The sequence below is a fragment of the Scyliorhinus canicula genome, chromosome 5, assembly GCF_902713615.1.
Source record: "Scyliorhinus canicula chromosome 5, sScyCan1.1, whole genome shotgun sequence".
NCBI classification, from domain to species: Eukaryota; Metazoa; Chordata; class Chondrichthyes; order Carcharhiniformes; family Scyliorhinidae; genus Scyliorhinus; species Scyliorhinus canicula.
The window spans coordinates 17,802,313-17,824,134 of NC_052150.1; the positions used below are offsets into that span (position 1 = coordinate 17,802,313).

The 21,822-nt window shown below is 41.4% G+C and overlaps 1 protein-coding gene across 4 annotated transcripts in view; it reads left to right on the forward strand.

Annotated features, from left to right (window-relative positions):
* The window catches only part of LOC119965813 (dnaJ homolog subfamily C member 13), a 138,844-nt gene that overhangs the window by 44,770 nt on the left and 72,252 nt on the right, over positions 1 to 21,822 (forward strand). For 2 of the 4 annotated variants that reach the window (XM_038796672.1, XM_038796669.1), the window contains exons 9-21: positions 970 to 1,061; positions 4,377 to 4,543; positions 5,051 to 5,130; positions 5,230 to 5,399; positions 6,792 to 6,891; positions 10,321 to 10,428; positions 12,700 to 12,855; positions 13,422 to 13,478; positions 15,019 to 15,140; positions 15,231 to 15,306; positions 16,880 to 16,975; positions 19,100 to 19,243; positions 21,630 to 21,647. In XM_038796672.1, coding sequence (XP_038652600.1) covers positions 970 to 1,061; positions 4,377 to 4,543; positions 5,051 to 5,130; positions 5,230 to 5,399; positions 6,792 to 6,891; positions 10,321 to 10,428; positions 12,700 to 12,855; positions 13,422 to 13,478; positions 15,019 to 15,140; positions 15,231 to 15,306; positions 16,880 to 16,975; positions 19,100 to 19,243; positions 21,630 to 21,647 — 1,386 coding nt within the window. The remainder of the gene's footprint in view (positions 1 to 969; positions 1,062 to 4,376; positions 4,544 to 5,050; positions 5,131 to 5,229; positions 5,400 to 6,791; positions 6,892 to 10,320; positions 10,429 to 12,699; positions 12,856 to 13,421; positions 13,479 to 15,018; positions 15,141 to 15,230; positions 15,307 to 16,879; positions 16,976 to 19,099; positions 19,244 to 21,629; positions 21,648 to 21,822) is intronic. The other 2 variants (XM_038796670.1, XM_038796671.1) reach the window with 2 other exon arrangements.

Sequence of the window (21,822 nt, forward strand, 5' to 3'; positions counted from 1 at the left end):
GATAATTTCGGGATCTGTGTGGGAGAGGAAGGCCCGCCGGTGAGGTGGGTATTTTGGGGGTAGTGGTCTGGAGTTGCTGAATTTAACAAATTATTATTGGGCGATGAACATTGCGATGGTGGGGAAATGAGCTGTGAAGAAGAGGTCGGTCTGGGGGAGGGTGGAGGTGGCATCATATAGGGGAATGGGTTTGAGGGCTTTTAAAAATTTATTTTTCCAATTAAGGGGCAATTTAGCGTGACCAATCCACCTACCCTGCACATCTTTTGGATTGTGGGGGTGAGACCCACGCAAACACTAGGAGAATGTGTGCAAACTCCATACACAGTGATCCGGGGCGTGGATTGAACCTCGGTTCTTGGCGCAATGAGGCAGTAGTGCTAACCACTGGCACCTCTTCTGTTGTCGCCAACCAGGTACTCCAGGGGCCCAGTGGTGGTGTCGGTGTTAAAGGTGTGAGGGCAATGCAGGCAACATTTTGCTTGAGGTAATGTCAACGGGCGCCGATTTGCGACAGCCATAGGTTTGTGCTGGCGGGGCTGGATGCAAGGTTTCTGGTGGCGGCAGGTCGGGGTTGAGTATTTCAGTGACTTGTTTATAGGGGGTAATTTCAGACCAGTATCTTAGTGAACTATTAGACAATAGAAAGTAGAATATCCAACTTGAAAATTAAGAACATTTGAGCAATTGCCTAGATCAATACAAACTATTGATGCCCTGTGTGTTGCAGTATGGAAATCTGGACTTGAACTTGATTTGGAAGATGTCCTTTAGCATCATCGATCTGTAACTGGAGTTATCTAGAGAATGGTTTATGGATTTTGTTTGCAGTTGCTTTATGTTGTACTGAGCAGTTTGGTGTGTGTTTTTAAAAAATCCCTTCTGAATACTGTTTTCCTTTGATGGTGAAATATTTAAAATGGACTGTCAAACATTCAACTACAACAAATTTCATTCCTACCCCCGCAGATATTTGCTCTAGTGCTGGATTCTGAAAATCCTCAATGGTTTACTATTGAATATATTAAAGGGCAGGTCTACAAGTACTCCTCAACAGAAAGGTATGAGATTTCTCTCTATGCTCTTTTAATTCAGTTTATGTTTGGGTGGCAGGAGGAGGAACACATCTGACGTTGCATTCCTGATTGAACTGAACTGGTGCAATGTTCAAGTGATCCACTTGCTGAATATTTTGACTTGTAAACTGAACTACGTGAAATCTAGTTTTCTGGGCCAGCAATTCTAAATTTTCAGCTCACAACTGAGGAAAATGATTTGCTTATAATATGCCATTTACCTTTTTTAATTTCCAGGAACAATTTCTCTTAATCACACAACACAGGAGGGAGGTAATTTGACCCATCTTGTCCATGCTAGCTCTCTGAAAGGGCTACAAATGACCATCAACACTCTTGCCCATGTCCCATAGCCTTGAACATAAAATACATTTAGAGTACCCAATTATTTTTTTTTCCAATTAAGGGGGCAATTTAGTGTGGGCAGTCCACCTAACCTGCACATCTTTGGGTTGAAACCCATGCAAACATGGGGAGAATATGCAAACTCCACATGGACAGTGACTCAGGGCCTGGATTCAAACCCGGGTCCTCAGCGCCGCAGTCCCAGTGCTAACCACAGCACCACATGCCGCCCACCTTGAACATCTTTTTAAGTAGAGATCCAATAACCTTTTCCGAAGTGAATATTGAATCTGCTTGCACCATCTTTTTTGTGGAATTGAAGGCAAGCTATTGATATGGGTAGGGAATTGGTTAGGAAGTAGAAGACCAAAAGGATAATGGGTACAATCCTCCAATTGTCACAATGTGGCTACCAGCTTTTCACTATATTAAGCAATGACTTGGAGGAAGGAGTAGAAAGTCACATCCAAGTTTTCTAACATCACCAAGTTAAGTGGCAGAGTAAATAGTATTATTGGGGAGAAGTAGGTTATAAAGGACCATTGATAGATGGTGAATGGGCAAAACTGGCAGATGCGATTCAATGGTTATCCACTGGACGAAGGCCATTCTGATCTATTTTGTGAGAATCTTGGAACTGTGGATCAACAGAGTGATCTGGGGGTTTAAGTGTCAAAATCACTACAAGCTAGAGGTCAGGTACAAAAATAATAATAATAATAAGGGATGAGAATAGAAAGGGATGGTTGGATGGAGGGATGATCCATTATATGATGTTCTGGTTAGACCCATTTAGAGTACCGCGTTCAGGTCTGGGCACTGCACTCCAGGGAGGATGTGTTGGTTCTGGTGGGGGTGTAGTGTGCATTTAAATTACCCTTGGTGTCCAAAAAGGTTAAGTGGGGTTACGGGGATAGGATGGAGGTGTGGGCTTGAGTAGGGTGCTCTTTCCAAGAACCAGGGCAGACTCGACCTTCTGCACTGTAAATTCTATGATGATTTTTTTCCCCAATTAAGGGGCAATTTAATGCAGCCAATCCACGTACTATGTACATCTTTGGATTGTGGGGGTGGGACCCACGCAGACACGGGGAGAATGTGCAACCTCCACATGGCCAGTGATTTGTGGCCTGGATTGAATTCGGCAGCTGGAATGAATTGATGTGATCAACCATGATTTAACTTAATGGCGGAAAATGCTCCGGGCTGAATAGCCTATTCCTGGTCCATTGTTCTTTTAAGCAATGCATTCCAGATTATACTTCTCATTTCATCTCCCCCACTGCCTCAGTTTTGCTGCCAATTATTTTCAGTCTTTCAATCTGTTTCTCTGTTACTGACCTTCCTGTCAATTGAAACTGTTTCTCCCTACCTATTTCATTAAAAGCACCTCGTGATTTTGAACAACTATTAAATTCCCCCTTGACCTTCTCGAAGGAAAATAATTCCAGCTTCTCTAGTTGCCATATAACCGAAGCCCTTCATTCCTGACACCATTGTGTAAATCTCCTCTTCCAACCTGTAAAGTCTTGACATCCCACCTAAAGTGTAGTTCACAGAATTGCTCACCTGCTCAGAGACTAACTTCTGTTTTCCTTGACACATGATACTCTGGGCTTAGGTAGCAACCAAAGGACTCTGTCATGATTTGAATTCAATCTTTTTTAAAAGCTTCTGCATCTAAACTGTCATAGAATCCCTACATTTGCGGAAGGAGGCCATTCGGCCCATCGAGTCTGCACTGACCCTCCAAAAGAGCACTCTACTGAGGTTCGCTCCCCTGCCCTATCCCTGTAACCTAGCCTGTACTTCCCTGGACACTAAGGGGCATTTTAGCATTGGCCAACCCACCTAACCTGCACATCTTTGGGCTGTGATTAGGGAACCAAAGTGTATCAAAATGTTTATAAATGTTATATAACCTGGAGCTGTGTTTAAAGGCGCTGACATGTGAAACTGGGGAATTAATGTTGTAGAGTTCTTTGACGCTTTAGGGTATGAAAGGCACGTCTCTAAATAATTTTATTGGCTGCTATAGCTTTCTAGATAAAGATGCCATACCATCTTCGCTGCGAGTGTATTTCTAAAAGCTCAGCATAATCGATTCAGTTTTGGGAGATGAGTTGTCACGTTTTCATCTTTAAACTGGTTGTGATTTACGAACAATCATTGCAACCCTGTAGAGCTTTATTTTCAACTCTCCCAATGCTTGTTACTGGGCAGATCAACTATCAATGTTCTTTTGTTTTCCTTTCAATTGCCGTGTCTTGGTTTCCTTTAGCAGCTGTCTTTGTTAATCTTGCTTTGTAGTTTATTGTTAGCAGCCTGTGTCCTTAAAGTGCGGAGTTTATCTCTGAGAATTTGATGCAGCAACAGGAGCCACGCCCCCACTGTTGGAACATGATCAAAATGTAACTATTTCCCTCCGTCTTTTGCATCATGCCCGCTGTTTGTTCACCGGGTTGTTGACCCCAAATTAGTCTCTGTGTAATTTCATTGTACCTGAGTCGCCCTTCGTTTGTGTACATACTTTAACCAGATTATGCTCTTTTGCCAAGTAATCACCCTATTAATCCAGGATATCAAGTTAATTCCTTTTTTCATGTCACAGTTCAAGGATAAACATCGTCCTGGCAGTTTTGCTTGAAAGGAAACACTTGAGCTTGAAAGGGCAGGTTCCAAAAATACCCTTTCAGAAGCAAGTCCAAGTGCTCATGTTATGATTTATCCATTGCTCACCTTAGATGAATTAGAAGTTTCTATATGATGATTTGTAGCATAGGAATGTACAGGATTGTATGAGATTGTTTTGCTCTGTTTGGTTGACCACTTTTGAAACCTGATTGTTAAGGGATTTGTTTAATTGAAATGTTATGGTGGTGAATATAATACTGTAACTGAAATCTTCTACCAATGTAGTTGTACTAAACAGCTTCTTTATCTTCCCTTGCACAGAGACTCCTTAATGGCTAGTTTGCTAGATGGGGTGAGAGCTTCTGGTAACAGAGATGTGTGTGTGAGGATGATCCCGACTCTGAAAGGGCAGAGATGGGGGCTACTGAGTATGCCAGTGGATGAAGAAGTAGAAAGTCTTCATCTTAGGTTTCTAAATTCACCTCCAAGTAAGTGCGTTGCTTTGTTTAACCAGCAAGATTGCTCCTGGTATGTCTTTGCTGCTTCACATTGCGGGTATTTGCCATTGCTTTGAATGTTCAGACTAATGTAAAACTCAATTTATAGTTACCATTCTTTGTACTTTCAGCTGTTGTTGTCCCTTAGGTATGCGACTAGGGGCTTTTCACAGTAACTTCATTTGAAGCCTACTTGTGACAATAAGCGATTTTCATTTCATTCCACAGACAAATGTTTTTCAAAGCTTCATCATTGAATGCACGGAGTGTTGGTAATGTTGCATGTTCTGGCATATTGGAAAGATATTGACACTTCACATTTGCAGCAAACTTGGCTTTAAAATGACTGATAAATACTCTAGTAGTTGCCAAAAGCATGAACTGTGATTAATTAAAATTTGACTAAAGATGAACGCAGTTGAAGATAACTTTGCAGTATGTGATGGTTTTGATGGAAAGTTCTATCGTGCTCTATTTTAATTTCATGTTGCATTTCAGACGGCAGCTTTTCCGATGCAGTGTTCAGGTTTAATGCTAACATCTCGTACAGTGGAGTTCTGCATGCAGTGACTCAAGATGTAAGAATGATTTTCCTTCAAAAGCCTTGCAAGTCTTTCGAATGTCTATCTTATGCTCGAGGCACTAAGCTTGAAAGAGAATTGTCTATTTTTCTGCAGGGTCTCTTTTCTGAGAACAAGGAGAAACTTATTAATAATGCTATCATAGCATTACTGTCTCAAGAAGGAGATCAAACCGCAAACAATGCAGAACTGGAGAGTCAGTTTCAGGCTGTGAGACGACTGGTTGCTTCGAAGGCTGGCTTTCAAGCGTTTACAAAACTTCCCAAGTAAGGAATCTATTTATTATGTTGGAGGTTTCCTGACTCTCGCTTGACTGGGAATTGGGATGCTCAATCTAGTTGTTTTTAAAAAAAAAATCTATATTTCAAGGATTCCTCCATAAAATTTAACATTCTCTACAGTGAACCAACATTTGAGTAGTAGATTGGAACCAAATATAGCCAGGGCTGAATCATTGACCACCCAAGTGTGCCAGACCCACTATCAGCAAATCTGGAACTTATTTTTTATTCGTTCAGCAGATGTGGGTATCACTGGCTGGGCCAGCATTTATTGCCCCTCCCTAATTGCCATTGAACTAGCTGGGCCATTTTGGAGTACATTTAACAGTCAACCACATTGCTGTGGATCTGGAGTCACGTGGGCTAGACCGGATAAGGATGGGAGATTTTCTTCCCTTAAGGGCATTAGTGAACCAGATGGGTTTTTAACCACAATTGACAATGGTTTCACGGTCATCATTGGACTTTTAAGTCCAGATATTTATTGAATTCCAATCTCTCCATTTGTTGTGGTGGCATTTGAACCTGGACCCCCAGAATATTACCCCGTGCCTCTGGATTGCTAGTCCAGTGACATTACCACTACCCCTTGAATTTGGTTGGACGCTCAAGATGGTGCGAGTTAGGATTGTTGATGCTGTGTGAAGCCTTCGCCTACCTTATTCTATTCAGTGACTTGCCTTTTATCTCTCCTCCATGAATACTGCCAGTACCCGCAACTGGTTTGACATTCCCTTTCAGTCTTGTATGTTTTATAGATTCTTCTGCTTGCCCCATTGACATGCCTCTTTCTCTTAATGAAGTCTTCTTCACTAATGAAGGTTTAATGCAAACAGTGTCACGGAGATCAAACTGAGTTAATGTGCAATGCTTTTTATAAAGATTGAGTAGTGCACAGCGTAAGCGTGTATGGTATAGACACAGCCATGGTAGCTGCATTAAGGTGCAGGTTGCTCTTAATTGGGAAAAGCAAAACTGATGCCACCTAATAAAATAAATAGGCTAGTAGTGTATAAAACCATAATGTATTGTGTGGCTATTTTGTAGCGAATATGCTTCTCTCATTAGCAGTTTGGCCAAGAAGAAAGGAGTGCAGCCACCTTCAGTAATTGGTGCAGTCTTGGTGGTAATACACAATGGCCCACAGTTTCGGGTCCCAGACAAAGCAAGGACCCTAACTGTTCACCACCTTGTTGAGAGATCTGACTATCTCTGTGGCGAGAACACTCAACATGCAATTGATGCAGATTGCGCTGTGTTTCCAGCTGACTTGTGCTGGCAGTCCAACATTTAGTTTGCAAATATTTAGTGTTTCTGTAGGTTTTGTGCCACTTTTTGTCATGTGGAACATTTTCTTTCCCCCTTTTGTACATTTAGATTTCGGGAGAGGCTTGGTGTGAAGACGGTGAAGGCTTTAAAAAGAAACCATGACGGTGTTACCCATGCTGCCATTGACATGTTGTGTGCCCTGATGTGTGTAAGTGCAAGATAATGCTACATTTTCACTGTGCCCTCTGAAACGGATCTAATAACCCTTTTGTGCATAAAAAATTAAAACATGAAGTAAAATCAGTATATTGTTTTTTTGAGCAAATAAAGTGGATTAAAACCCCCCACCATTTACAGATTCTTTCAGCTAAAGCAGTCATTGAATCGTGCAGCACCGAAGGTGATCGTTCAGCCCGTCATGCTTGTACTAGCTCTTTGCAAGCACTATTCAATTAGTCCAACTTTTCCCAGAGTCCTGAGAATGTCGTCTTTTCAATTATTTCTTCCGTTTCCGACAAACATAATATGAACTTGCTTGTATCAGTCCATCAGGTAGTGAATTCCAGACCATAACCTGCATTTTAAAGAAGAAAAGATGCTCCTCTCCCCCTCTGTCGCTTTCACCAATTGCTGTAAATCTGTTTCCTCTACTGAGGGAAGCAACCTCTCCTCATTTATCTACTCATCAAAATTCTGAGCACCTCTAACAAATCTCCCTGAACCATCTCTCCTCCAAGAACAATCGCAGCTACTCTAGTTTCCAACATAACTGGAATCCTTCATCTATGCTGCCATTTTAGTAAGTCGCCTCGACTTCTGAAAGTGCAGTGCCCAGAATTGGACACAATGCTCTAACTGAGGCCTAGCCATTTGTTTTTTTTTAAATAAAAGTTTAACATAACTTCTTTTTGTGTTCTCAATCCTCTTGTCTATAAAACAAAGCACCCCGCACTTTACAACTGCCTTATTGACTTGTCCTGCCAACTTCAAAGATCCACGTATGTGAACCCAAGTTCTGCACCCACTTAAAATTGCATCACTTAGTTTATATTGCTTCTGCTCTTCCTTCCTCTTAAATGCATCCCTTTGCACTTCTCTGCATTCAATTCTATATGACATGTATCTGTTCATTTGATTAGGCTCTGCCCTCTTGAAGCCTGCCACTATTCTCCTCTTAGATTTCAATGGGTGTAGTTCATTCAAAGTGTCTACTTGATCAGAATATTTCTCTGCTTTCTTGCCTCGAGGCTGGACTTGTGTCTTCAGCTAAACCTCCTGTCTCTGCAAATTACAACTCATTCAAGAATGGCTATCTTATTTCCCAGCCCCATTTACCAATTTAAACTGGTTCCCATGTTCCACTGGAATGATTGCACAATCCTAGTTCTCTTCCAGATCTGTCCACAACATTGTCCCATCCTATCTCTTTGCTCTTTATTCCTCATTCTACGTGGAACATAGGAGCAGGAGTGGGCCATTTAGCCACTGGAGCCTTCCCTGCCATTCAACTAGATTATGGCTGATCATCTACCTCATCGCCACTTTACTGCAATATTGGCATATTCCTTGATATCATTTCGTATATAGAAATCTATTGATCTCTGTCTTGAGCATACTCATTGACTGAGCTTTCACAGTCCTCTGGGGCTGAGAATTCACCACTGCCTTTTTAAAAAAAGTTTTTAGGATACCCAATTATTTTTTTTAAATTAAGGGGCAATTTTAGTGTGGTGAATTTACCTACCAGGCACATCTTTGGATTGTGGGAGTGAGACCTACACAGACATGGGGAGAATGTACAAACTCCACAAGGTCAGTGATCCGGGGCTAGGATCGAACCCAGGTCCTCGCTGCCATGAGGCAGCGCTGCTAACCACTGCGTTATTGTGCTACCCTACAATTCACCACTGTCTGAGTGAAGAAATTTCTTCTCGCCTCAGTCCTAAATAGCTTGCCTTTCATTCTGAGACTGTGTCCTCTCGCTCTAGATCCCCCAGCTGGGGGAACCTCCTTTCCGCGTCTAATTAGCCCTTTAACAATTTTGTAAGTTTCATTCCTTGAAACTCTATATAGAATACAGGCACAGTCTCCTCCATCTCTCCTCAGGACAGTTGTGTCATCCCAGGGATTAATCTGGTGAACCTCTGCTATTGTCCCTCTCTGGCAAGTATATCCTTCCTTGGGTAAGGGGACCAAACCTGTGCACAATACTCCAGGTGCTATACAATTGAAATGGGACATCTTTATTCCTGAATTCAATTCTATTGCAAATGGCCAGACTACCATTAGCCTTCTGAATTGCTTGCTGGTTGGCATGTTGGCTTTCAGTGACGCATGAACAAAGGCACCCCGGTCCCTTTGGACATCGACACTTTCCAATCTCTCACCATTTAAGCACTCTACATCTCCATTCCTCCTGCCAAAGTTAATAACCTCACACTTATCCACATTATATTCCAATTGTCATGTTCTTGCCCACTCACTAAGCCTGTCCGAATTACCTCGAAGCCTCCTTATATTCTCCTCGCATCCCACTTTGCTTTATGTCAGCTGCAAATTTGAAAATATTACATTTACTCCCCACATCCAAATTGTTAGATTGTGAACAGCTGGGGACCAAGTACTTCTCCCTGCAGCCTGCCAAACTTGGTTAATATACAGAAAACAGGAGGAATAAACCTGTTCTAAGTTCTTAATCCGTGCCATAATGTTACATAAGTTCATAAGGTATAGGAGCAGAGTTAGACCATTCAGGCCATCGAGTTGCTCCGCCATTCTATCTTGGCTGATATGTTCCTCATCTGCTACCTACAATGTTACAGACTAAGAGGTGGATTGTGAAATCAGCCAGAGCATCTCCTCCCGAGAACACATGACCTGGGAGCGGGAGTCGCCAATTAAACCTCCCGAGCCTAACACCCTCAATGTGATCATGGCTGATCCCATCCTGGCCTCAACTACACCGTCCTTCCTGTTCTCCATAACCCTTCAACCCATTGCCAGTTAAAAATGTGTCTAACTCCTCAAATTTACTCTGTCCCTGCACTCTGGGGTAGCAAATTCCAGAGATTCACAACCCTTTGGAAGAAGTAGTTTCTCCTCAAATCTGTTTTAAATTTGCTCCCTCTTATACTGACTATGACCTCTCATTTTAGAATGCCCCACAAGAGGAAGCATCAGCTCCATGTCTACTTTATCCATACCTTTGCCATGTGCTCTCATTTTGTTTACTAGCTTCCTAGTGCAGGAGACCTTATTGAAAGTCTTCTGATGGTTCAAATACACCACATCCACTGATTTTCCCCTTCAAGTATACTGTTCATAACTTCCTCAAATTCTCTCAATATATTCCTATTCATTGTGCTTCGATCCTCAGCATTGAATGAAAGTCGGCACTTAAAATATCACAACTCTGGGATGTGAAGCTGTTAATGTTAGAATTGCACTTGAGGAAAGTCTGAGGGAGCGTGTAGGATAGGGATATCTTTCCCGAGTATTCCATATATGCATTCTTTATGTGAGAATAAAATGATACTTGGGTTTATTGCCATGAACGCTTTCATTCTTGAAGTCAATAGTACTTTTGAAAATGAGTTATTCCTGTAATAAAGACTGTTTTCAATGTTATCTAATTTAGCCAATGCATGATGATTATGACCTGAGACAAGAGCAGCTGAACAAAGCATCACTCCTCTCTTCAAAGAAGTTTTTAGAAAATTTACTTGATAAATTCAATGCCCATGTGGTAAGTCTCTTTCAAATTTTAGGAGGAAACATTATAATTTTGGTAATTACCTGGCAACTAGGGGCTTTTCACAGTAACTTCATTGCTGTGTTAATGTAAGCCTATTTGTGACAATAAAAATTATTATTATTTTTCACAGGGCACCATTTTAAGATGGCTTGTTTTAGAAGTACAAAAGTTTGTGTGGCATGTGCTGGATTGACAAATCAGCTTGCCTGAAAATGCTGTTTTGATTAATTTAGTCAATATTGACAGAAATTGTGTAAACTGGGTCCTGGGGTTCCAAAGCCCACGGATTGTGTTTTGGGGGCAAAGGGAGGTGAGGGACAGGGGATCAAAAAGGTGCAAATGATTCTCAAGAATGCCATGCCAGTGAAAAGCTCTGGGTTCGGTGCCATTTTACAATAAGTAGCCTCGCTTCACATCCATCCACATGACTGTTTATTGGTTCCCCTGCACTCACTAGCTGAACCTCAACTTGAAAGGAGGCCATGACAAGAACGTGATGAGAGTTGAATAGGGAAACTTGAGTATGATGAACGATCCTGGACCAGATCCCAACAGTGGATGGGACACTGGACAGAGACCCCAATACTTTAGTTTAATTTTATAAGACTGTGAGGAAAGGATACTTCGCTCAAAGAGTGATTTCACACAAAATAGGGACTTTGTATTGAAACAAACTTTATCACTAACACAGTATTAAAATATCTTATCTTACAATTACCGCTTAAACAATGCTAATCAATACAGTGACACAATAACCCTTAACTGCTATCTTTTACTTCCACTCAGAAAACAGAGCCATTTCAGGTTACAATCCACTTTTAAATAGTTAGCAGATTCAGGAATACGTGCTGTAAAGTTATGTCCTTTGAGACTGCAAAGATAGGGGCGGCATGGTGGTGCAGTGGTTAGCACTGCAGCCTCACGGTGCTGAGAACCCAGGTTCGATCCCGGCTTCGGGTCACTGTCCGTGTGGAGTTTGCACAATCCCCCCCCCACGATATCTGCGTCCCACCCTCACAACCCAACGATGTGCAGGGTAGGTGGATGGACCATGTCAAATTGTCCCTTAATTGGAAAAACATTAATTTTTTTTTTTTTAAAAAGACTTCAATGATGAACCTGACTCCTTCAGAGCAATGCAGAATCTCTGGCTGTATTTCTTCAGAAGCTTCTTCTCCGCTTGCCTGCCGTCCACAGACTAAAACCGCAACACCTGACTGCTTCAGCTCTTGGTCCTCCTATTAACTACATCACCGTACTAAACAACGCACTGTCTCTAATTAACTACTCTGCAGGGAATCCTCTTAATCTAAATGCAAGTCCATTAGCCCAAACTTTTACGATGCTTTAAATGCACTTCCGGGTCCAAAAAACCTAGCTGACTTGCAAACCAGGATTTTTTTATAAACACCACTGCAGCAGTCATACACACAGTAATCCAGGCTTTTAACCCTTAGTGCACCAAATTCTCACAATACAATATATCTGGAATGCCTACATTGTCACATGAGATAAACATCCCCAAAAGAAACTTGAGGACAGAAGTAGGTGGGGTAGAGACAAAGCTCAAGAGAACTGCTTGTGAAATCTGAGGCAATGCCGAATATTAACCTTTTAATAAAGTTCTTGTAAAACCTTTGTAATTTGAGTCTTTCATTGGGTTTGTTAAATCCTTGCACAGCATTCTTGTGTGCACACAAGTATCTAATAGTTCCTGTGCCCATGTGCCCATTATATTAATGTCATTATAGTGGGGACATTGATTTTTAAATGAGCCACTGATGCTGAAATCCAATTTATTTTAAATTCTGCTTTCAAGTTATATGATGGGGAAAGCAACTGAATGGGAAAACTGGCTGTTGTTTCTAGTTAAGGCACTGGTCCACGTTCGGATGCTATTCCGTGTGTTATCACTTCCCTGGTCCCATGCCCAAGTGACCATTTCCGTGTGACTTCAAGGTTGTCGTTATCTGATTGTTTTGACATTCAAAAGTCAGTAGACATACTTTAAATTGAGAATGGGGCCTCTTTTAAAAAAAAAAAAAATATTTTCTCCTTGGCCTAAGAACGCTGTGGTCAGTTACAGCAACATTGCCTTCATACATCTGATCTGAGTGGGGTTTGAATCTGGAATTTTCCTGGCTCATTGTTCAGTTCCACACACGACCAGTTATTGATTGAATGAGACATTGGAGCCTGTTGGCCTATCAGTGCTGTCAGTCCGTTGCTGTTCTCAGGCTGTGTAACTGTTTCTCCCTGCAGGACCATGGGACAGGTGCACTAGTCATTAGCTCCCTTCTGGATTTTCTTACCTTTGCACTCTGTGCTCCATACAGTGAGACAACTGAAGGACAGCAGTTTGATATGTTGTTAGAAATGGTAGCAGAAGTTGGAAGAACCTTGTTCAAACTTTTCCAGGTATGTCTTTCATGATGTAAAGATCGCTTGTAAAATTTTCTCTCTTGACACCTTCCCCTGAATAGGATTTGGATAATCCACTGGATTGAAACGTTGGTTTTGCAAGGCTTGAGGGCCGCCTGGCCTTATCGATCGGAAATAACTAAACTATAAATATATTCAGAGCCGCCTCATTATAGTTACGTGTATGGACGGCATATAACTATTTGGCGTTGACTGATTGGTGCTACCCACCTTGCAGGTGGCCATTCAACTGAGAGGGCCACATTGGTACCAGAAATATTGCTGAGGTTGCAACATTGAAATACTGCAAGCTTTATGGGTATTGCAATTCACTGATGGATCTAACTTTCTCCACGGATTATGCTACTTGAATATATGGAGAATTTGGAGCAAGATTTCCTACTTGGAAATTTTTATTCATGAATCATGGCTTGTACCTTAAGTAATTGGTTTAAGTGTATGTATGTATTATTTGCACCCTATTAAGCGGTATTCGTTTTTCATGTTGTTTGCGTCTATGTTTAAAGATGGTATTTAGTGATGGGTTTTCTTTTTATTCTTAGCACCCTTCCATGGCTATTGTGAAAGGCGCTGGATTAGTCATGAAAGCTCTTATAGAGGTGAGAGTTTCAATAAAAAAATAACTTAAGCTGTATCTCACCATTGCCAATTCTCTTGATGTTGCCATGATCTTGGAGTTGACACACGGCTTGTCTGAGTGTTGAATGAGCAGAAATTTCCTCAAGTATAGCTACTGACTCCCTGGACACTATCAGCCTGGACAGAATGCTTACAACCTTGAGTGACAATCCAGAAGGGAGCTAATCACTAGGGCGGCATGGTAGCACAGTGGTTAGCACAGTTGCTTCACAGCTCCAGGGTCCCAGGTTCGATTCTCGGCTTGGGTCACTGTGCGGAATCTGCACGTTCTCCCCGTGCCTGCGTGGGTTTCCTCTGGGTGCTCTGGTTTCCTCCCACAGTCCAAAGATCATAGATCATGCAGGTTAGGTGGATTGGCTGTGCTAAATTGCCCTTAGTGTCGCAAAATGTGAGCGGGGTTACGGGGATAGGGTGGAGGTGTTCTTAGATAGGGTGCTCTTGCCAAGGGCCTGTGCAGACTCGATGGGCCGAATGGCCTCCCTCAGCATTGCAAATTCTGTTATCTCGTTTGACCTTGCACTGAGCCTCTAACCTTTTATCTTCTCTACCTGGGCTTCCTCCACCTGACTGCCTTTGTTGCAACTGCTAAAACTCTCGTGCATGCTCTCGCTAACTCCAGACTGAATGGTCCAATCCTCTCCTGCACAGTTTGAGTTTTTCCAAAACTCTGCTGCCCACATCCTGTCCTGTTCACCGATTACCCCTGTCTTTTAAATTGTCCAGCGTACCGATGATGAGGACAGAATTAAGCTCTGGTTTGAGATTTGTTTGCAGGCGCAACAATGAATGCCTCCTAGCGGCAGAAAATAATTCTAGTCATCTATCCCATTAGTCAGCAAGCATGGCGGTAAAGTGCTTTTTCCATAACTGTTGTCCTGTACATTGTTAAGTTGTGATTGATGCACCTGACGTACAAATCCGGCTGTGAATAGTAACTCAGTGAGACACTGATGGCCTCCCACTTGGGCCTTGCCCTGAAAATGGCAGCTCACTCTCCTGGGCGCGGTGGCTTGTAATGTTATGTTCAAGAATGCAGAGCTTCATGCCCTGCACAGCCTGTGAATTGTACGATCAGTTTAAGATGATGTATTAACTAGCTCTTAGAATGGGGAAAAGTCTGACTTCCGTTTCTTTATCAAATGTTTGTTTTTTAATCTTGTGAAACAATAGTGATGTAATGTCAGAATTGTGAAATGTAGCTAAACCTGTCTGAACGAATACCTATCCTGGCTGAAATTAATAACAGTTTATTCTCTAGTCAAATTAGCTTTGAATGGGAGAGGGTATGTATGAACTTCAGTGCTTTTGGAAGTGATTGTGACAATATAATTCACAAATTCAAATAGCGTTTATCTTTATCATCGAATGGTTGATATCATGGGTGGGGGGGGGGGGGTCGTGGAGGAAGAAAGAAAATCTCTATTTCTGAACATGGTTGCGTTTCGGTTTGTCGAAAACATATATTCCCAACCAAACCAAATTTATTTTCTACCCAACAAGGAAGGTGACAAGGAAATAGCTACAAAGATGCAGGAACTTGCCTTAAGTGAAGGTGCCCTACCCTGCCATTTGCATACATCAATGTTTACAATTAGTACAGATCAGCGCATGTTGACTAATAGGTATGTATATTTTTTTAATATATCAAGGTATTGTTTCCTAAGCTTCCCATTTCTTCAGTAAAAACTTAAGGGAAAAAATTGTTCTTTCAGGCAGTTGAGTAGACATTTGGTTGGTCTTTGGACAGCAGAAAATCCAACCGCGTTGAATTTGCTGAAACGCATTTTGGTAAGTAACTTAAATGATTGTTGTCCCAAACTTTTTTGTACTATTTATGCTAAATATTTGGCATATCTTGTGAGAACTGACCAAGGGAATAACAAAAAATATCTGTGTCTTCTGATTGGTTTTTGTCACAACCATGTTTCCTTCAGCCACTCACTGGGCTGAATTTATTCTTGTCTTAATCTGGGCTGCTTTTAGCTGAGCAATTTAAGATATGTGATCACCGGTAGCAGACTGGGTTCAACTGCTATATTTTAAGTCTCTTATTATTCTTGGTTTAAGATCACCGTGTGCAGATGGCTTGATGACAAGAGGACCAATAGGACCCTGATAATGCAGTTGTGGGCATTACCAAGTAAAGGGCCCGCCATAGCCTGCCATAATGGTGTGAGGATCCCTGGCCCCTCCATGGGAGGATAATGAAAATTTAAGGTTTATTGGGATTTCACTGGATTGAAGAGCATGTTGAGCTATTAAGGAAAACCAAGCATTCTCTGCACACAAGTCTCCTTCAATTTTCCTTGGAATGAAGCGGGTGAAAGCAGTGCTGTGTAGGAAACTTCCCTGTGATTTTGGACTCCATTGGTAACCTGTCAATCTTTGTCCAGACGATTGATAGCAAAATATTGAAATACCTTGCCTCGCGAGGGTCAGTCATCGGAAAAATAAAAGGAAGTAAGGAGTTGCTAAACCAACAAACTTCTTTTAATAACTGCAAGGCCAGTGGTGGCATTAAATGTTTGGGGCTTAAACGGAGAGAGTACATTTCTTTTCTCCAGTTTTTTCATGTCCTGCATGAGGTGACTCCTTGCTTTGGTGAAGTTTTATGGGCAAAATTATCTTCTTATAGCATGCCCCACTTTGCTTATTATTCATCTGACACAAGAGATATTATCTTAATATATTCAAGTGTAGCTTCATTGTTCAGGTAGATCTTGCGTTAGACATGCACACTTGCTGGATTGTGATCAGGAGCGCAAACCCGGGCGACTTCTTTTTCCCCTTGCCTCCTTGCTCCAGGATTGTTGAAGTCTGTAGCACTCTTAATTCCTGCCCTGGTTGAAATTATTGAACTCGACACAGCCTGTCCAATCCAGCGACCACCTTGGATGATGTAACTGAACTCCTCGTTGGGTTGTATTGCTTATCCAGCTTTGTATGCTGACAGGAAATAATGGATTGAATCATAACCAAATAACCTGTGTCTGCACCCAACCTGAAATATTGGATCCATAATTGGGCCTTGTATATGGCTTTTGTACATGTTTAATGTATATTGTATTTTAAAGATTGAAGTCATTTCCAACATTTTAGACCCTTAATAGAACTTTTATAAATGTATGTCAGTAATTCAATGATGTTCAATAATAGTTTGTTAGGGTTTTGTGGCTCTTTTTAACAGGATGAGGTGATTCAGGATTGCTATCACATGGGTGTTTCAGTATTCATTATAGTCTATTTCTGTCCTAAATGGTGTGCTTCTTTATATTCTTTGTTATTAATCTGCAGACTTGAATTTTAATAACTTCTAAACATTTGGTATTTACGCTGACAAATATTTTTTCATTATTTTCAGCCGACGGGCTTACTAGCATTCCTTGATAGCACCGACCAAGTACCAGAGAAAGACATTGACCGAATGCACATCAGAGACAATGTAAAAATTGCAACAGTAAGTACTGAAAATCAGGACTTAATTTCAAAAATGTGTCACCCAAATAGGAACATAGGAATTAGCAGAAGGGTGTAGACCATTTTGGTCGTTTGAACATGCTCCACCATTTAATAAGATCATGGCTGGCCTGGTTGTGGTCTCAACTCCACCTTTTTATTCACCCCGCCTCCATCACCGTTGACTCCTTTGTCTATCAAAAATCTACCTAACTCAGTCTTCAATACATTCAATGACACAGACAAAGTCTCTTCTGGACAGGAAGGATGTTCTTGCTATGGAGGGTGTGCAGCAAAGGTTTACTAGGCTGAATCCTGGGATGGCGGGACTGTCGTATGAGTCATCGAATTTACAAATGCAGAAGGCGGCCATTCGGCCCATCGAGTCTACACTGGCCCCTGAAAGAGCACCCACAACTCCACTCTATCCCCCGTACCCCAGCAACCCCACCTAACTTTTGGACACTACGGGGCAATTTAGCGTAACCGATCCACCGGACCCGCACATCTTTGGACTATGGGAGGAAACTGGAACAGCCCTGAGGAAACCCACGCAGACAAGGAGAACGTGCAGACTCCGTACAGACAGTGACCCGATTCGGGAATCGAACCCGGGCCCTGTCATTGTGAAGTAACGGTGCTAACCACTGTGCTACCATGCTGCCCAGAAGGAGAGACTAAGTTGGTTAGGATTATATTCAATGGAGTTTAGAAGAGTGAGAGGGGATCTTATAGAAACTTATAAAATTATAACACGATTCGACAGGGTAGATTCAGAAAGAATGTTCCCGATGATGGGGGAGTCCAGAACTAGGGGGCATAGTTTGAGGATGCGGGGTAAAGACGGAGGTGAGGAGAAATTTCTTCACCCAGAGAGTGGTGAATCTGTGGAATTACCACAAAGTAGTTGAGGCCAAAACATTGTGTAATTTCAAGAAGGAATTGGATATAGCTGTTGGGGTAAGGGATCAAGAAATATGCGGGGGTGAGGTGGGATCAGGCTATTAAACTTAACAATCAGCCATGATGAATGGCGGGACAGGCTCAAAGGGCCAAATGGCCTCCTCCTACTTCTATTTTCTATGTATGTTTCTATGTAATATTGGAGAAAATGTGAGTTCAAATTGCACCATGACAGTTTGAGAAATGTAATTCTTTTTCAATCTGACCATTAAACATGACCATGAATTGGTTGGATTGTCGTTTAAACCCCAAATATTCATTAATATCCTTTATAACAAAGGAAGCCAGTCGTCCTTGACTAGCGTGTTCTGAATGGGAATGCACCACCGCACTCAATGCTGCTTAATTAAATGGTCCAGTAAGCCGCTCAGTAGTATTAACGTTCAAGAAGGTCAGCCTTGCCCAACGATGCAAAAATTCCACCAGTGAGTTTAAAGGGGAATTTGCAACTAATGTGGCAAGTGTTCCTTTTTTTTTATCATGCTTGTCTTGACCACTACAGCTAAGGTGGCAAGTGACCGGCCGTAGCTGGTCACCAGGAACCACCTCCCAATTTGTTTCCCACCCTCCTTTTAAAAAAAAAAAAAAAAAAAATCTTTATTGTAACAAGTAGGCTTACACTAACAGTGCAATGAAGTTACTGTGAAAAACCCCTAGTTGCCACATTCCGGCGCCTGCTTGGGTACACCGAGGGAGAATTCAGAATGTCCAATTCACCTAACAGCATGTCTTTCGGGACTGGTGGGAGGAAACCGGAACACGCGCAGACGCAGGGAGAACGTGCAGACTCCGCACCGACAGTGACCCAAGCTGGGAATTGAATCTGGGACCCTGGAGCTGTGAAGCAATAGTGCTAACCACTATGCTACCACGCTCTACTGTGTACCTTATGCCACAACGGTTAGATCAGGAGGTGAGTGCATTGAAATACAAGTCTACAACAGACCCTTCGCTACAGCATTGAAAATCTCATTCCTCGAGGCACACTAGTTTAAACCCAACATAAGGTTTGTATCCATTGTTTTAATGGTTCTCTCTTAGCTAAGCTGTGGCTTCTTTTAAGTAACATTTGAAAAATACAGATTTTGAAACAATTTCCTATCAGTATTTTCTGTTTTTCATATGTTGTGCATTTCTCAATGGTTTATTTAAATTTCTACAGGATCAATACGGTAAATTTAGTAAGGTTCCCGAATGGCAACGACGGGCTGGCAGAGCTGCTAAAGAGGTAGAAAAATTTGCCAAAGAAAAGGTTGATTTACTTTTATTACACTGGAGGGACAGAATGGGCATTGTTCAAAAGGAGGTAAGAGTTTAATTATTATCTAATATTTTTGAAAAATGAAAATCTAGCTGACTGCACTTGACTAATTTGGTAATGACTGGGGAAAAGATTTTTTAAAAACCTATTTATTGCTTACTAATTTTTAATGCTATTTTATGCTAAATTTTGTGCGCTGTAACCAGTTTTAAAAACAACTTATTCATCTAACTGCTACATGCAATTAAATACTCGGGAGAAGAAATTACCAGAATTGTATTCTCAAAACATTGGTTAGTGTACCTCGTGGCTCAAGTAATAGCACATGCTTCACCGGTCAGGAGTTCAAGGTTTCAGTGTGTACGCGCTATTCCGTTGGCTAGTTCTCCAGATCTCCTCCCTATTAACCCTTATTTTTCTGCGTTATTATACATCTCCCATGTCCAGATTTATAATGGAATCGATCTATGTAAACTTGTCATGCAGTAATTTATCCTCTTTTATCTATGGTGGTGCCACAGCAACTCAACTCGGGAGCTTTGAGAGAATTCTACTATCAGACATTTCATTAGAAATTTGGGAGAAGTCGTTTGTAACAGGAAAAAAGTGCAGACAGATGCAAGTTTATTGCTAGGTGCTGGCTGGTAGGGTCTTGGAAACAGATTCAATTCTAGCTTTCAAAGGGGAATTGCATAACTACTTGGAAGGAGAAACAAATTGCAGGGAAATGGGGAAAGAGCTGGAGTGGGAATAACTGTTAATGATTTGCCAAAAGGTAAACTTTAAGTTAAAGAAACTTAGTGTGACAACCCCACCTAGTCTGTTCTAATGGAGGGACTAGAGAATCTGGGATTGTACTCTTTACAACTGACAAAGTTAAGGGAAGATTTAAAGTAATGAAGGGTTTTGATCAAATAAATAAGGAGAAATTGTGTCCAGTGGTTGAAGGAGACGGAACTGTGATCAGAGGACAGATTTGATACAATTGGTTTAAAAAAGAAAATCAAAGGGAAGACCAGGGAAATATTTTTATTTATTGGATTGAAATTATCTGGAATGCACTGCCAAAAAGGGTGGTCAATGCAGATTCATCAGTAAATATTTGAAAAGAAACGATTTTCAGGGATATGAGGAAAGTGCAGGCTAGTGGTACTAATTACATTGCTCTTTCAAAGACTTGACTTAATGGGGTGAATGGCCACTTGCTGTATGATAAGATTTACATTGACATTTGTGGCATATTTGAGCTCAGATATTGTTATGGATAGGGACTTCATGTGAGCAGGTAAAAAGATGAAAACTGGCATGGCTTAAACTGAGATTTAATGAAATCCTTTGTGGGCAATTTTATTCGAAGTGCATTTTGGGATTGAGGTTTGAATGATTTGACCTGGTGTTTTATTTGGCAGGTTAATATTGTGATGACTGGAAGACTTTAGGAGTATTGAATTCGGGCAATTTAAGGGTTAAAAGCCTGGGATTAGCGTGTATTTGACCGTAGTAGTGTGGGGATGGATATATTTTCAGTTCTCCCAGAAAATGCTTGTTTAAAAAGAATCCTGTTTTGCAGGGCCTGGGTGCTTTTAGCAGCCAGAAGGTGAAATTGACAAAGGAATGTGTTTTTTCAGAATGGACTGGGAAAGTCCCTCGTGAGTTAATGTGTTTTCTAACCTGCAAAGATGATTTTGTTTTAGCTTGGGGGTGGGGTGGAATTGGGTCATTGCTGAGTGGAGCCAAGGCAGGCAGAGACACATTTTGAAAAGCATGAGAGAAGCTTTGGAGAGAGGAGTATGGAAACTTTGGAGAGAGGAGTTTTAGCTTGGGGTTGGGGGGTGGATTAGGTCATTGCTGAGTGGAGCCAAGGCAGGCAGAAAGACATTTTGAAAAGCTTTAGAGAAGCTTTGGAGAGAGGAGGGAGGAAACTTTGGAGAGAGGAGTTGAATGCTGATCTGCCTGATGCTGAGTCCACAATTCTCCCACAGTAAGATAGATTGTTTAATAGGAAATTGAGTAGTAATGGTTAAGGGGTAATTATAAACTGTTCTTTTCGGGCGTGAAGTTAAGGTTAATATTGTAATCCTAATAACGTTTTTTGTTTTAAAAATACTCTAGCTCTATTTCTTCATGCAATCGCTCCTGGAGTGAACCATTCTTTCTACACAGTCTTATAAATAAATAAAATATTGGGGTTTTGGTCCACAGTCCGAGCCACTGTTGGGATCTGGTCTAGAATCGTAATGATGGGGGGGATGGACATATTTTGAGTGCTCCCCCAGAAAATGGATTACTGTTGTATTCTGTTGCATTGTTCATATATTCACTGAGTTGTTTTTCTCCAATTTATATTAACAAGCACTGATCATTTAATTTCCTCGCGCTTTTAAAAATTTTTTTTTTTCCCTCCCTATTTTTATTGCTATTGATTCAAAAGCAGGACAGGAACAATCTGGTAAGTAAGAGTTGATTTTTGTTGGCTTATGGTCGTGCATGTTGACTTAACCTGTCTGCACTTGGTGTGGTTGCTTTTTGTACATTGGGCTGGGTTTTGCTAAAGGTTAAGCTGGGTGATCAGATGTGGCTTTTTTTTTTACCTGTTGGCAATAATTTTAAAGAAGCTGTCCTCA